This window comes from Lagenorhynchus albirostris, chromosome 2, assembly GCF_949774975.1.
Source record: "Lagenorhynchus albirostris chromosome 2, mLagAlb1.1, whole genome shotgun sequence".
Lineage (NCBI taxonomy): Eukaryota > Metazoa > Chordata > Mammalia > Artiodactyla > Delphinidae > Lagenorhynchus > Lagenorhynchus albirostris.
The window spans coordinates 119,420,548-119,437,451 of record NC_083096.1 but is presented as its reverse complement, the minus strand read 5'-3'; the positions used below and the strand labels follow the sequence as shown (position 1 = coordinate 119,437,451).

Below are 16,904 nucleotides of genomic sequence, written 5' to 3'. Positions count from 1 at the left end.
AGAGGTGGGTATATGGGCACGGTTAACTCTCTCGCCCCAGAAATTCTACTCGGCTGAAAAGATGATTATTTGGGGGCGGGAAGGGGGGAATGCAGAGGGCTTTAGGACCCGGCAGGCGGCAGTTGTGTAGATCGCTGAGAGACTACGAGGGTCCGGTTCAGCTTCAATTCTGTCTCTAATCTCTGCAACAGCGGCTCTTCCTGGGTCCCGCGGCTTTCCTGCTCACTCAGCCGCGGCTGGAGGCCCGGCGAAAATCAGAGCCGTTTCCGCCCCATCACCCACGATGGAAATCCTCCAAGAAAAAGTGGCCCCGGACGCGTGTGCCTGAGGATTCCGCACAAAAGAGGTGCCCAAAATGAAGACCCTGGTGGTGAGTCATTTGTTATAACTCCTCTGGGCAGAGGCGGGACCCCCGGGCGCAGCGTCCCCGGGGCGCACGGGAGAGCTCCGGGGTGCCTGACCCTGCGCTGCGAGGTCGCCCGTTACAAAGGGACAACTTTCCACCTGCTCCGCGTCCACTCCCGATTCCTCGCTTCAGCCTGGCTCGGAATCCCAGAGCCCGAATGGAAACTCGGGTTGCTGGGCTCCTGGATCTCCGGCGGGAGTTCCGAGCGGCCAGCGGAGAGCTAGAGAAACCTTGGAGTGATGGGCGCCTTGCTCGGGGATGGGGATGCCCTAACGAAACAGCCTGGCAAAAAACTAAGAGGGTCGGGAAGGGGGGACCTTTGCAGACTTTCTTGGTTTCCTTGTCGGATTTCAAACTTGCAAGGATCGCCAAGGTAGAGCCCCACGGGTCCAGAAAGGAGAAGCTAGACATTCCAAAGACGAGCTGGGGCAGAGAGCCCCCTCCCAAAGTGTGAGCCCACCCCTGCCCCCGCCGCCGGCGTGCTCTTCTTCGCGTAGCCGGGCGCCACGCACCACCTGTGCTCTGCCGAGGGATGTGGGAGGCGGCGGCGGCCCAGAGCAGCGACGCGCGGGGAGCATGCCCTGCCGTACGCGGGGCGACTGTGCCTCCTCTACCGGGCTGCGTGCTGCCAAGGTGGGACCCGGGCTACCCCCGCTGCCCCCGCGCGTCTGACCGTCGCGCCGGAGTCCCTGCCGGGCGCGCTCCTCCCGGGTCGGCGCTCAGCGACTCTCCTGTGCTCTCTCCCGCTCTCCCGCAGCGCCATGGTCTGGCAGTGTGTTTAGCGCTCACCACCATGTGCACCAGCTTGTTGCTCGTGTACAGCAGCCTAGGCGGCCGGAAGGAGCGGCCCCCGCAGAAGCAGCAGGCAGCGGCGACCGGCAGCCCCCCGCCGCACCCCGAGGCCCCCGCGGGACCGCGGCCACTGGACGGATACCTTGGCGTGGCGGACCACAAGGTGACAGCTTGCTCGCCAGCCTTCCCGCCACCCAGCCTGGGGATCCCGCATACCTGAGCTTGCCCCCTTCCCCGGGGTTGGGAGGCGCCGTGAGTAGGTGCCATTCAGAGGCTGGAAGTGCGAGTGGACCCGCTGGGGTGGGACAAGATAGTTCCTACTTGGTGTGAATTTCTATTTGGAGAAGGAAGCAAAGTTTTTCCGGGAATAGGGATGAGATGGGTGCACCCCAAAGCCTAATTTCCTAACAGGAACTGTCCCTGGAATTAGAACCGCCTCATCCCCAGAATTGCAGCTATCGCTGGGTGCAGGGCTCCTGAAGCCTCGGGTTTGGCAGCCAAGTCGCGCCCTAGTGGGAGGAGACCCGGGAATGGCGCGGGTACCAGCCCGAGCTTACCTCCGACAGGGAACCGGAGGCTGAGTAGCAGCCAGTCCGCGGCCGCAGCTCAGGCTCGCAGACTCCTATCTGATCTCTGCTTCGGATGCTCTGGGCTAAATTACTACAGCCCTGGGGAGCGGTGCCCAGGCAAGCGCGGAAGGCTTGAGGCACAAACTCAGCTTCCATTGGCTTGAAACTCACCGTTGAGGGCCTATTTTCCTCTGCCTTCCGGGAAGCCGCTGCATGGCTTGGCTAATAATTAATAAGGTGAATTTTTAAGAAATTGAGCCTTCTTTCCCTGGAATAATAAATCTCTCGTTTCAGTGTGTGAAGCCTCTGGGAGAATCCTAATCAAGTTTCCTGATTCTGAAAAGATATTTTAATACAGTTTAAATGTATTCCCCATTATTTGAAGCTGCTAATATATTTTTATTAAAACACAATTCCATTCTGTATATGCCCTATAAAGCTAGAGGATTTCTTGAAACCACCCAGCCATCCTGCTTTTTGTATTACTAGGTTGTATGGTTGTGAACCAAAGTAATATTTAGCAGGTGCTCCTTTTGTGTGAAAAGATGGTTCTAACCATGCATGAAAAAGTCAAACTTTTTTTAAGTGGCAATCAAAATACTTCTACTCACTTGTGCAATGGATAATGCTAAGGATTTTGGAGGATACACAAGAATTTAAGGCAGGACACAGCCTTTAGGGATCTTTGAATGCCTGTGGGAAAACAACATACCGTGAAATGTGGATGGATGGATAGATGACAGAGAGACAGAGAGATAGACAGTAGATATAAATGTATAGGAAATACTGGATATAAATAGTTATTACTGTTGGAGTACAGAGATGGGAAAGATCTCTGCCCGGCTAGGATCAAGGAAAGTTTCTTTGAAAAAGTGGAACTTGCACTGGGAAGAATTCACGGAAGCAGAAAAGAGGGAGAGATTTCATTAGGAAGTGATTTACTGGGGAGGGCGCTGGTGGTAGATCTTAAATCAAAAGTAGAGAGGGCCATCAGTTTCACAATTTCTGTTTTCACAAGCTTCTGTTTTCTCTTTAAGTTGTTGATTGATTACATACTTTGTATCTGCATGTGCAAGCAACCCATAACGGCTGGAGTTCTAGAAAAGTTTGTGCATTGACTTCCCACTGTGGAGGGATGTGGTGTTTATGTGTTTATAATGAATATATTGAACATGGTGGCTTTTCATGGCTATTGTTTAGTGGAAATGGCTATCTAGCACTTGTGAAGCTTTGGTTAACAGGGCTGTCAAAAGGTAAATTTGCTGTAAGCTTTGATCTGCCTTTAGGAAGATATTGCTAATACTTCCCTTCCTGTGCTCTCCTGCCGGACAGACACCAGCTAAGAATATTGATAGCCTAAGTCAAAATATGATGCCCTCATGTTCTTTTTCAAAACAGTGTTTATTCACACAAATATGTTGGATTCCATTTTCAATGTGTCAGAGCCTTATTTCATTAAAATGAAGAACAGCCCTTTTGGGGAAGGAATGTGGGAACTCTGTATGAGAAATTGAGATAATCTGTAGTGAAGGGTTTTGTAAACTGTGAAGTGTTATGTGAATGATACATATGTGTGGAAGACCTTGGAATTCTTAGCAGAGAATTAAAAATGTGACCAGGAAGGTCTTAGCAGATAATACCAATGAAATTATTTCATAGAAAACCAACCTCTCACAAACTTCCATACCCAAAGGGTTCAACAAAGCTTACCCTACCTCAAGCAAAGGAACAAATGCAAATATTAAAATCTATGCCTTCTTTTTAGGCATTATTTCAATTGTTCCACTGAAGGAAATGTAAACTTCTGCTCAGAATGTAGTCACTTTACTGCTACTATTTAACCGGCCGGAAGTTGGGCAGTTTCATTTCCAATGGCTATCTGAAGGTGCACGTGTTTATGTCTTCTCCCAAAATTGCTGTTTAGGTTTACTTGGGATCTTCCGATAGTCTGCTTAAGCAGAGGTAGAAATCAATCGTTAGACTATTACTAAGATTTTTTTTTCCAGTTAACACAGGGGATGATAAATGAAAGCTTTTCTATTCTTCTTATGTTGCCAGATGATACTCTGATTGCTTTTTTGTCCCACTCTCACATCAAGCTATAGAAAAATTATAGGATATGCTGAATGTGATGACCACCAAGCCATATGCTGCTGCATATTGAATCAGAATTCTAACAGACTTTCAATTGGCCATTGATTTACTGAATCTGGAGAGAGTTACAGATACCATTTAGGAAAACGTTCACATCTCCATGGCTAGAGGTCCCAAAGTCTGATAAATATGTAGTGTTTTTGTTCAGTTACATGATGGCATTAACATTATAACTCCAAGGTTAAATTCAACAGGTGGTCCTGAACCCCAGCACCTGAATTTCACAAATTACTGCCTGTCTGCAATGATAGTCTTGTCTCATATGCTGCAGACTGAATTACTGTTGAGATTAAATCACTATGTGCTTTTGTTGAAAGACATGCTGTAAGTCAAGCCAGTGATGAGCAATATGTGTTGAAGCTTAAAATATCACTTTCCATGGTCGTATTCCCTGCTTCCTCTTTCACAAACGATGCTAGCGGAAATTGTAATTCCAGTATGACTAAGTAAGTGAAGGCTACTTGGAGTTTCTTGTGATAATGAAACCATTTCATTTTCTCTTAGGTAGATTTTTTTCTCTTCATTCCCTATCCTTCCCCTGACCTTTTCCCACAAATGTTCCACCAACTCATTTCCATCTCGTTACATGTCTGTCACTGCAGCTACTGTATCTGCATCCTGCCATTTCCTGGTCCCCGATTTTGGAAGCCATTGATTTCTAATCAGATCTTCCAGATCTAAGCAAAGAAGTCAATCTTCATGGCTTGGAGAAACTTCTGCCTTTAGAACTGCAGCATAATGTATAATCAAACTAAAACACACATGCACGCGCACACGCACACACACACACACACACACACACACACACACTCACTAAATCAAGCAACCCTCACAGGAAAGCTCCAAGTCTCCCAGCAGAGTGGAAGGGGGCATGAAGCCCATTATGTGTTCAGTCTGGGTTGGCTCTGGGTAGATAAAGTCATTTGCCATCTGGTGGACCCTGTGAAATGAAACTGTGAGCTGATTCCCATTTCCAGTGGACCGGAGCCCTTTCACAGAAGGCCCACTTGTCACCTGGCTTGCCCTCTTCTTAGGTGGCTTATGAAAGAGCAGTGATCATGGGGCCTGAAGCTGAGCTGCTATCTCCTCGCTTCGGTAGTAGTCCCCAAGAATGGATTTTACACGTACTGGTGACATGCTTGCCCTTGGTTCTTTCTTTCCTTAAGCACTTAGTTATTCAGACAAAACCAAACTGCTTAGAGGTAATAGTACTATCACTCTTAATTGGTAGATGTCCAGTTGGAATGATAAGACAAGTCAATGAAAGAGTTGAAAAGTAATTCAAAACCTGAAATAAAGGTATATGCCGTATAACTTATGTTGAAATTACGGCTTAAGAATTCTTCCTTTAGAGAGGTATATACATTCTCAAATATAAGTTTACACCATTTATTAGACCCTGTTGTGTAATATTTGAGGCATCCAATGAATGATAAATAATTTGGATCTCAAAGAAATTTAAAGTGAGCTTATTTTCAGTGCTCAAGTATTACAAAATGTAATCTGCCAATGATGACAAAACTGTGTTATCACAAAGCATCAACCAAATGGAATCATGAAATGAACTGTTTTTTATGGGAGAAGAGTTCCAATAACGTGGGTGTTTTTAACTGGAGAAGTTAAACTATTTTAACATTTACTGAATAGTTAACCTTCCTTAATTCTGAAACCAGGAGTATTTCTCCACCTTCCCACAGGAGTAATCCCAAGATACTTTTGTGCCACAGCCCAGATTGTACCTAGCAGATGGTCTGACCTAGCTGCCTCTCAAGTTTCAGGCATTCTGGCCTTCTTGCTGATCCTCGGACACTCATTCTGCCTCAGGACCTTTGCACTTGCTGTTTCATCTCCCTGGAAAGCTCTCACTCAAGATCTTTTGCATGGTTGATTCCTTATGGTCATTTAGTCCTCAGATCACATACCATCTTCTTGTGTACCACACTCTTTAAATAGCCCCCTTCTCACGAGTCATTCTCTATCATACCAGCCTGTTTTATTTTCCTTATAATACTTAACAATATCTGAAATAATCTTAAAGTTTACTTGTCTCTTGTCTGCCATACCCCCAAGTAGAATCTAAGTGCTCTGATATCAAAGCATCTGATACATCTTGTTGACCAGTTTAAATCCAGGCCCTAATACTTGGCCATTGGTGGGCACACAATAAGTATTTATGGAAGGAAAGAAGAATGCAGGGCGTATTGGGGGTGGGGTATCCCTGAAGAAGGACAAAGCTGCCTTACCTTATGTCAAGTCCTTTCTCTGCAAGACACATCAGTGCAGTCCCAGGCCCCGGTATGTCTCATCTTTCCTAAATTTGATTTACTCCTTCTCCTCCTAATAATGATAATAGGAAATGATTTGAAACATAAGAGTCTTTGGGAATGAGACTTGGGAATCTACCATTTTAATAGGCTTCCCTTATGGTTCTTGTGCACGTTAAAGTTTGAGAATCATCATTTGAAACGTTTTTAATCATCACAGTGTGTAGTTCTGTAGCTAATTTGTTTCTGGGTTTTTGAACTACTCATAGCCCTTAGTAAATATTCATTGAAGGCCTAATAGTTGCAAAATGCCAGGGTATCCTGGAAGAAGAACACAGTCCCTGCCCTCAAAGAACCTTTGATCTAATTGGAAAGAAAAGACAAAGAAGCAAGAAAGATTAAATAATAAAGCAAGTCCTGAATAATAATATGAAACCAAGGAACAGTACATCAACAGTACACTGTGTGTTACTGGGGCAATTTCTGTGATCTTTCTCATCTATAAAGTACGTTAGATACTGTTGTTACCTTAGAAGTTATAAAACTTTCAAACTAAAATTCTATTATTCATTAGCTGTTTTAAATATATGGCTTCCTTCTGGCTTCCTTTCTCTCATTGGTTGTGCAAAGGAGTTATTAGAAAAAGAGCTATTTCAAGTCAAAGAGCGACTAACGTCAAGCCCAAGCATTCCCACTTAGAGATGTTTTGGAAAAGTCAGATTCAGTGACAAACGTGTGTAGAGTCACAGTGGAAAGTTCCGTCTGCACTTAGACTTAATTTGCCAAGAACAGATTAGGATGATTTGATCTGTTTTCTACTCATTAGCAGGGTGATGCTGTTTGACTGTTTACAGAGGATGTGTCCTAACATAAAATATGTGTCCTAAAGGAAAATCTGTAATTGCTGGGATATTGTGCTTTCTTTCTTTTTTTTTTTTTCATCTTTATTGGAGTATAATTGCTTTACAATGTGTGTTAGTTTCCGCTGTATAACAAAGTGAATCAGCTATACATAAACATAGATCCCCATATCTCCTCCCTCTTGAGTCTCCCTCCCACCCTCCCTATCCCACCCCTCTACGTGGACACAAAGCACTGAGCTGATCTCCGTGTGCTATGTGCTGTTTCCCACTAGCTATCTATTTTACAGTTAGTAGTGTATATAATGTCCATGGCACTCTCTCACTTCGTCCCAGCTTCCCCTTCCCCCTCGCCATGTCTTCAAGTCCATTCTCTAAATCTGCATCTTTATTCCTTTCCTGCCCCTACATTCTTCAGAACCTTTTTTTTTTTTTTAGATTCCATATATATGTGTTAGCATACAGTACTTGTTTTTCTCTTTCTGACTTACTTCACTCTGTATGACAGTCTCTAGGTCCATCCACCACACTATAAATAACTCAATTTTGTTTCTTTTTATGGCTAAGTAATATTCCATTGTATATATGTGTCACATCTTCTTTATCCATTCATCTGTTGATGGACACTTAGGTTGCTTCCATGTTCTGCCTATTGTAAATAGAACTGCAGTGAACATTGTGGTACATGACTCTTTTTGAATTATGGTTTTACTCATATGGTAGTTTTAGTTTTTTAAGGAACCTATACTGTTCTCAATAGTGGCTCTATCAATTTACATTCCCACCAACAGTGCAAGAGGGTTTCCTTTTCTCCACACCCTCTCCAGCATTTATTGTTTGTAGATTTTTTTTTTGTTTGTTTGTTTGTAGATTTTTGATGATGGCCATTCTGACTGGTGTGAGGTGAGACCTCTTTGCAGTTTTGATTTGCATTCCTCTAATGATTAGTGATGTTGAGCATCCTTTCATGTGTTTGTTGGCAATCTGTATATCTTCTTCAGAGAAATTTCTATTTAGGCCTTCTGCCCATTTTTGGATTGCGTTGTTTTTTTTTTTGATATTGAGCTGTATAAGCTGCCTGTATATTTTGGAGATTAATCCTTTGTCAGTTGCTTCATTTGCAAATAATTTCTCCCATTCTGAGGGTTGTCTTTTCGACTTGTTTATGGTTTCCTTTCCTGTGCAAAAGCTTTTAAGATCCATTAGGTCCCATTTGTTTATTTTTGTTTTTATTTCCATTTCTCTAGGAGGTGGGTCAAAAAGGATCTTGCTGTGATGTATGTCACAGAGTGTTCTGCCTATGTTTTCCTCTAAGAGTTTTATAATGTCTGGCCTTACATTTAGGTCTTCAATCCATTTTGAGTTTATTTTTGTGTATGGTGTTAGGGAGTGTTCTAATTTCATTCTTTTATATGTAGCTGTCCAGTTTTCCCAGCACCACTTATTGAAGAGGCTGTATTTTCTCCATTGTATATTCTTGCCTCCTTTATCAAAGATAAGGTGACCACATGTTTGTGGGTTTATCTCTGGGCTTTCTATTCTGTTCCATTGATCTATATTTCTGTTTTTGTGCCAGTACCATACTGTCTTGATTACTGTAGCTTTGTAGTATAGTCTGAAGTCCAGGAACCTGATTCCTCTAGCTCCGTTTTTCTTTCTCAATATTGCTTCGGCTATGTGTTTGCATACAAATTGTGACATTTTTGGTTCTAGCTCTGTGAAAAATGCCATTGGTAATTTGATAGGGATTGCACTGAATCTGCAGATTGCTTTGGGTAGTATAGTCATTTTCACAGTGTTGATTCTTCCAATCCAAGAACATGGTATATCTCTCCATCTGTTTGTATCATCTTTAATTTCTTTCATCAGTGTCTTATAGCTTTCTGCATACAGGTCTTTTGTCTCCTTGGGTGGGTTTATTCCTAGGTATTTTATTCTTTTTGTTGCAATGGTAAATACGAGTGTTTCCTTAATTTCTATTTCAGATTTTCCATCATTCGTGTATAGGAATGAAAGAGATTTCTGTGCATTAATTTTATAACCTGCTACTTTACCAAATTCATTGATAACCTCTAGTAGTTTTCTGGTAGCATCTTTGGGATTCTCTATGTATAGTATCATGTCATCTGCAAACAGTGACAGTTTTATTTCTTCTTTTCTGATTTGGATTCCTTTTATTTCTTTGCTGTCTCTGATTGCTGTGGCTAAAACTTCCAAAAGTGTATTGAATAATAGTGGTGAGAGTGGGAAACCTGGTCTTCTTCTGGATCTTAGTGGAAATGCTTTCAGTTTTTCACCATTGAAAATGATGTTGGCTGTGGCTTTGTCATATATGGCCTTTATTATGTTGAGGTAATTTCTCTCTATGCCTAGTTTCAGGAGAGTTTTTATCATAAATGGGTGTTGAATTTTGTCAAAAGCTTTTTCTGCACCTATTGAGATGATCATATGGTTTTTATTCTTCAGTTTGTTAATATGGTGTATCACATTGATTGATTTGCATATATTGAAGAATCTTGCATTCCTGGGATAAACCCCACTTGATCATGGTGTATGATCCTTTTAATGTGCTGTTGGATTCTGTTTGCTAGTATTTTGTTGAGGATTTTTGCATCTATATTCATCAGTGATATTGGTCTGTAGTTTTCCTTTTTTTGCATTACATCTTTGTCTGGTTTTGGTATCAGGGTGATATTGGCCTCATAGAATGAGTTTGGGAGTGTTCCTCCCTCTGCTATATTTTGGAAGAGTTTGAGAAGGTAGGTGATAGATCTTCTCTAATTGTTTGATAGAATTCACCTGTGAAGCCATCTGGTCCTGGGCTTTTGTTTGTTGGAAGATTTTTTGTCACAGTTTCAATTTCAGTGCTTGTGATTGGTCTGTTTATATTTTCTATTTCTTCCTGGTTCAGTCTTGGGAGGTTGTGCTTTTCTAAGAATTTGTCCATTTCTTCCAGGTTGTCCATTTGATTTACATATAGTTGCTTGTAGTAATCTCTTATGATCCTTTGTATTTCTGCAGTGTCAGTTGCTACCTCTCCTATTTCATTTCTAATTCTATTGATTTGAATCTTCTCCCTTATTTTCTTGATGAGTCTGGCTAATGGTTTATCAATTTGGTTTATCTTCTCAAAGAACCAGCTTTTAGTTTTATTTATTTCTGATCTGATCTTTATGATTTCTTTCCTTCTGCTGACTTTGGGTTTTTTGTTTTCTTCGTTCTCTAATTGCTTTAGGTGTAAGGTTAGGTTGTTTATTTGAGACAGTTCTTGTTTCTTGAGGTAGGATTGTATTGCTATAAACTTCCCTCTTAGAACTGCTTTTGCTGCATCCGTAGGTTTTGGGCTGTCATGTTTTCATTGTCATTTGTTTATAGGTATTTTTAAATTTTCTCTTTGATTTCTTCAGTGATCTCTTGGTTATTTAGTAGTGTATTGATTAGCCTCCATGTGTTTTTTTTTTTTTTACAGATTTTTTTCCTGTAATTGATATCTAGTCTCATAGCATTGTGGTCAGAAAAGATACTTGATACAATTTCAATTTTATTAAATTTACCAAGGCTTGATTTGTGACCCAAGATATTATGTATCCTGGAGAATGTTCCATGAGAACTTGACAAGAAAGTGTATTCTGTTGTTTTTGGATGGAATGTCCTTTAATTTTCAGTTGTCCATATTGTTCCATGTGTCATTTAAAGCTTGTGTTTCCTTATTTATTTTCATTTTGGATGATCTGTCCATTGGTGAAATTGGGGTATTAAAGTCCCCTACTATGATTGTGTTGCTGTCGATTTGCCCTTTTTTGCCTGTTAGCATTTGCCTTATGTATTGAGGTGCTCCTCTGTTGGGTGCATAAATATTTACATTTGTTATATCTTCTTCTTGGATTGATCCCTTAATTATTATGTAGTGTCCTTCTTTGCCTCTTGTAGTAGTCTATATTTTAAAGTCTATTTTGTCTGATATGAGAATTGCTACTCCAGCTTTCTTTTGATTTCCATTTACGTGGAATATCTTTTTCCATCCCCTCACTTTCAATCTGTATGTGTCCCTAGGTCTGAAGTGGGTCTCTTGTAGACAACATATATACGGGACTTGTTTTTGTATCCATTCAGCCAGTCTATGTCTTTTGGTTGGAGGATTTAATCCATTTACACTTAAGGTAGTTATCTATATGTGTGTTCCTATTACCATTTTCTTAATTGTTTTGGCCTTGGTATTATAGGTCTTTTCCTTCTCTTGTCTTTCATTCCTAGAGAAGTTTCTGTAGGATTTGTTGTAAAGCTGGTTTGATGGTGCTGAAGTCTCTTAGCTTTTGCTTGTCTGTAAATGTTTTAATTTCCCCATTGAATCTGAATGAGATCCTTGCTGGATAGAGTAATCTTGGATGTAGGTTTTTCTCTTTTATCACTTTAAATATGGCCTGCCACTCCCTTCTGGCTTGCAGAGTTTCTGCTAAAAGATCCGCTGTTAACCTTATGGGGATTCCCTTGTATGTTATTTGTTGCTTTTCCCTTGCTGCTTTTAATATTTTTTCTTTGTATTTAATTTTGGATAGTTTGATTAATATGTGTCTTGGTGTGTTTCTCCTTGGATATACTATATGGGACTCTCTGCGCTTCCTGGAGTTGATTGACTATTTCCTTTCCCATATTGGGGAAGTTTTCAACTATAATCTCTTCAAATATTTCTCAGTCCCTTTCTTTTTCTCTTCTTCTTCTGGGACCCCTATAATTCTAAATTGGTGCGTTTAATGTTGTCCCAGAGGTCTCTGAGACTGTCCTCAATTCTTTTCATTCTTTTTTCTTTATTCTGCTCTGCAGTAGTTATTTCCACTATTTTATCTTCCAGGTCGCTTATCCGTTCTTCTGCCTCAGTTATTCCGCTATTGATTCTTCCTAGAGAATTTTTAATTTCATTTATTGTGTTGTTCATCATTGTTTGTTTGCTGTCTAGTTTTTCTAGGTCTTTGTTAAACGTTTCTTTATTTTTTCCATTCTATTTCCAAGATTTTGGATCATCTTTACTATCATTACTCTGAATTCTTTTTCAGGTAGACTGCCTATTTCCTCTCCATTTCTTTGGTCTGATGGGTTTTTACCTTGCTCCTTCATGTGCTGTGTGTTTCTCTGTCTTCTCATTTTTCTTAACTTACTGTGTTTGGGGTGTCCTTTCTGTAGCCTGCAGGTTTGTAGTTCCCGTTGTTTTTGATGTCTACCCCCAGTGGGTAAGGTTGGTTCAGTGGGTTGCGTAGGCTTCCTGGTGGAGGGGACTGGTGCCTGTGTTCTGGTGGATGAGGCTGGATCTTGCCTTTCTTGTGGGCAGGACAGCATCAAGGGCTGTGTTTTGGTGTGTCTGTGAACTTATTATGATTTTAGGCAGCCTCTCTGCTAATGGATGGTGTTGTTTTCCTCTCTTGCTCGCTGTTTGGCATAGGGTATCAAGCACTGTAGCTTGCTGGTCGTTGAGTGGAGCTGGGTCTTAGCGTTGAGATGGAGATCTCTGAGAGAGCTTTTGCCATTTGATATTATGTTGGGCCGGGAGGTCTCTGCTGGACCAATGTCCTGAACTCGGCTCTGCCAACTCAGAGGCTCAGGCCTGACACTTGGCTGGAGCACCAAGACTCTGTCAGCCACATGGCTCAGAAGAAAAGGGAGAAAAATAAAGAAAGAAATCAAGAAAGTAAAATAAATAAAATAAAATAAAGTTATTAAATTAAAAAATTAAAAATAATTAAAAAGTAATAAAAAGAATGAGAGTGCAACCAAACCAAAAAACAAATCCACCAATGATAAGAAGTGCTAAAAACTATACAAAAAAAAACCCCAGACCAACAGAACCCTAGGACAAATAGTAAAAGCAAAGCTATGCAGACAAAATCACACAAAGAAGCATACACATACACAGTCACAAAAGGAGAAAAAGGAAAAATATATATATATTAGAAAAAAAAAAGGAAGAGAGCAACCAAATCAATAAACAAATCTACCAATCATAATAAGCTCTAAATACTAAACTAAGATAAACATAAAACCAGAAACAAATTAGATGCAGAAAGCAAACCCAGAGTCTACAGTTGCTCCCAAAGTCCACCTCCTCAATTTCAGATGATTCGTTGTCTATTCAGGAATTCCACAGATGAAGCGTACATCAGTTTGACTGTGGAGATTTAATCTGCTGGTCCTGAGGCTGCTGGGAGAGATTTCCCTTTCCCTTCTTTGTTCGCACAGCCTCTGGGGTTCAGCTTTGGATTAGCCCCCGCCTCTGCATGTAGGTCATCTGAGGGCGTCTGCTCCCTGCCCAGACAGGATGGGTTTAAAGTAGCAGTTGATTCGGGGGCTCTGGCTCACTCAGGCCACGGTGAGGGAGAGGTACAGAATGTGGGGCGAGCCTGAGGCAGCAGAGGCCAGTGTGTCATTGCAACAGCCAGAGGCGCGCCATGCGTTCTCCTGGGGAAGTTGTCCCTGGATCCCGGGACCCTGGCAGTGGTGGGTGGCACAGGCTCCCGGGAGGGGAGGTGTGGATGGTGACCTGTGCTCGCACACAGGCTTCTTGGTGGCTGCAGCAGCAGCCTTAGCATTTCGTGCCCGTCTCTGGGGTCGGCGCTGATAGCCGCAGCTCGTGCCCGTCTCTGGAGTCCACGCTGATAGCCGCAGCTCGTGCCCGTCTCTGGAGTCCACGCTGATAGCCGCAGCTCGTGCCCGTCTCTGGAGTCCACGCTGATAGCCGCAGCTTGTGCCCGTCTCTGGAGCTCCTTTAAGAAGTGCTCTTAATCCCCTCTCCTCACGCACCCCAAAACAATGGTCTCTTGCCTCTTAGGCAAGTCCAGACTTTTTCCCAGACTCCCTTCTGGCTAGCTGTGGTGCACTAGCCCCCTTCAGGCTGTGTTCACGCAGTCAAGCCCAGTCCTTTCCCTGGGGTCTGACCTCCAAAGCTGGAGCCTCAGCTTCCAGTCCCTACCCACCCTGGGGGGTGAGCAGACAAGCGTCTCGGGCTGGTGAGTGCTGGTCGGCACTGATCCTCTATGCGGGAATCTCTCCGCTTTTCCCTCAGCACCCCTGTTGCTGCGCTCTACTCCATGGCTCCGAAGCTTCTCCCCCGCCACCCCCCATCTCTGCCAGTGAAGGGGCTTCTAGTGTTTGGAAACATTTCCTCCTTCACAGCTCTCTCCCAGGTGCAGGTCCCGTCCCTATTCTTTTGTCTCTGATTTTTCTTTTTTCTTTTGCCCCACCCAGGTACGTGGGGGAGTTTCTTGCCTTTTGGGAAGCCTGAGGTCTTCTGCCAGCATTCAGTAGGTGTTCTGTAGGAGCTGTTCCACATGTAGATGTATTTTTGATGTCTTTGTGGGGAGAAAGGTGATCTCCACGTCTTACTCCTCCACCATCTTGAAGCTCTGCCAGCATGAATTAATTTTAAGTTCAAAATATTTAATCTCTTTATGATTCTCCTTTGGTATGGCATAGGATCTCCTGGACGCTGGAAAGGAGTGAACCTTCTTACCCTGTTCACATGTGTCTGTAACATATGGTGACTATATTTCCGAACCAAATCTCATAACTCATGGTATGATGAATTTGAACATAATTGTGTTGGCCACAAGACAGAATATTTGCAATCAGATCCATCCTGGAAACATGACATCTGTTATAGAGGGGACTTTCCATACTCTGAAGTCAAACAGCAGCTCAGTATAATTCCTGTCCTGCAGATATTGGGATAAAGAGAGATGAAAGATGAGAAAAGACTGAAACATTAAAATCCATCATCAATCAATAAACCATTCTGGAACCCTTCTATACACCTATTAAATAGCCTTTGATCAGCTGTGAAGGATCTTAGCTATAGAAAGACAAGGAATGATTATTTCTTAAATAATAATGTTATTACCCATACCTTGTGATTCAAGAGAAGAATCCCCTTGTGAGTCAGTAGATTTATGGTCAAATGATCAATAAAAACTTGGGGGTGTGGGCATTTATGAGATGTACTCAAATTCCTCTTCATAAGCTCTTTTAGTCTTAAACTCTTAGTGTGGGCCTGGGACAAATAAATATTTTCATTGCATGCTCTATTCAATATGGTTTCCCAAATAAAAGCCACAGGCGTGAATAGTCTCAGTTTAGACAGTATATCAGCAGGGAAGCCTTCCTGGACTTGTAGCCCAGGATAGATCTGAGCTGTGTGTTTTGTCATCACAGCCAGCATCGCATGATAATACTTATTCTGGTTGATTGTCATTCCTTGTCTAAAATTGTCTGCTTTCTCAGCTTGACTTGTGGAGACTGGGAATTTTTTCTCTTTTTTTGTCATTGAATTCCCAGCCTGGCATAATGGGTCTTCAAAAAATATTTGTTGAATAAGTAAGTGTATCTATATAAAGATTTTATATTTCTTCTAAAATAAGACTGTTTCTGACTGCTTGGAGTTACTGACAAGGAATAGCTACACATCATAAATGTCAATTTCTCCAGCCACAATTTGTAGTTCTGTAACTATTTCATTTCTACTTTCTTGTACTAATCAGAGTTCTTAAGACATACTCAACATTTTAGAGCTAGAATGAAAACTTCAAAATTATCAAAAGGAATTCACGAGTGGTCATGCGATTTGCCCAAAGTCGGGGTTTAGTGGCAGAGCTCCGGCTAAAATGTGGGTCTCTAATGTGAATATCATCACCGTAAGGGAAATTCAGTGCCAGTGTATTCTAAGCCATGACTCAACATTATTTGAACAGAATTTATTAAAATGAAGAGCCTAGGCCTATCCAGTTATTGGAAAAAGATAAATATTTAAACATCTTATTATTCTGAAATGAATTTGAGAATATGCCTCTGGGTAGTTAAAAAGAGCTCCCACCAACCACTGACTTAGCAACGGGTACTCTAAAGGCTGCACAAAATGCATGACACCGATGTAATTGGAACAATTTGCAAATCAGAGTGGACTTTGCCTTTAAAAAGTAAACCAAGCCAAAAGAAGTGTCGTGTTTAATTATTTGCAGAAAATGTCATGACTAGACCACTTATTTATCTGAATTACCTTCTCCACAGTGGGGAAGGAAACACCATTGGGAGACTCAGTTCACCAAGTATCTGGACTGCCATTCTGCAAGTAACCATTGATTCCTCCTAAATTCTGAGATGTGATTCTTACTCTGAGATAGAATTACTTTAGGCAAATAAGAAACCATTTTACCCATGGTAGGGAAAATTAACCTTGATAGTTGTTGTAGCTCAGAATGAAAAGGAAACTTTATTATATTCTCCTTTAATAGCTAAGGAGGTGTCTTTATTGTTCCTGGGAACCTCACAGAGTCTGAGGATACCCTGGCAGACTGAAATGCAGCGTTAAACCAGTTTTTAATAAGAAAGCATATTCTGGAAATTAATTGCACATATGGGACCTCTCCACTGACTGAACTGCATTACTGTGTTTCTCATTTACAGATTTGCTTGTGTTCCTTGCATGCCTCCAATGGCTTCCCACTGCCTGGAGGATCAAGTTCAGACTCCATAGGAAGGCTCACAAGGCCCGACAGGGTCTGCATGGCCTAATTCTCCAACCTCACCTCCCTCAGCAGCCCGCAGCCCAGGCTGCACACACCCTGGGAACACAGTTTGCTGTTTCACACTTACCTGCTCTTCCTCCCTCTCTCATTTTATCCACCAGGTAGGGGACGAATCATCCATTAAAATCCAACGCAAGCATCTCCTTCCTAAAGTTTTCCCAGATACGACCTCTATGCAGAGTAAGCCCCACACTGTCTTATGCCAGCAGTGTATCAGTTAGTCAATCACATATTTGCTGAGTGCCTACTATGTGCTAGACTCAGAGGAGGAAAGGAGAGGAAGGACCTAGTCC

At 42.1% G+C, this 16,904-nt stretch overlaps 1 protein-coding gene across 2 annotated transcripts in view; it reads left to right on the top strand.

The window, feature by feature from the left end:
* Window positions 1-355: 355 nt before the first annotated feature.
* The window catches only part of ST6GALNAC5 (ST6 N-acetylgalactosaminide alpha-2,6-sialyltransferase 5), a 170,835-nt gene continuing 154,286 nt past the window's right edge, over window positions 356-16,904 (top strand). For both annotated transcript variants that reach the window (XM_060142525.1, XM_060142526.1), the window contains exons 1-2: window positions 356-370; window positions 1,164-1,361. In XM_060142525.1, coding sequence (XP_059998508.1) covers window positions 356-370; window positions 1,164-1,361 — 213 coding nt within the window. The remainder of the gene's footprint in view (window positions 371-1,163; window positions 1,362-16,904) is intronic.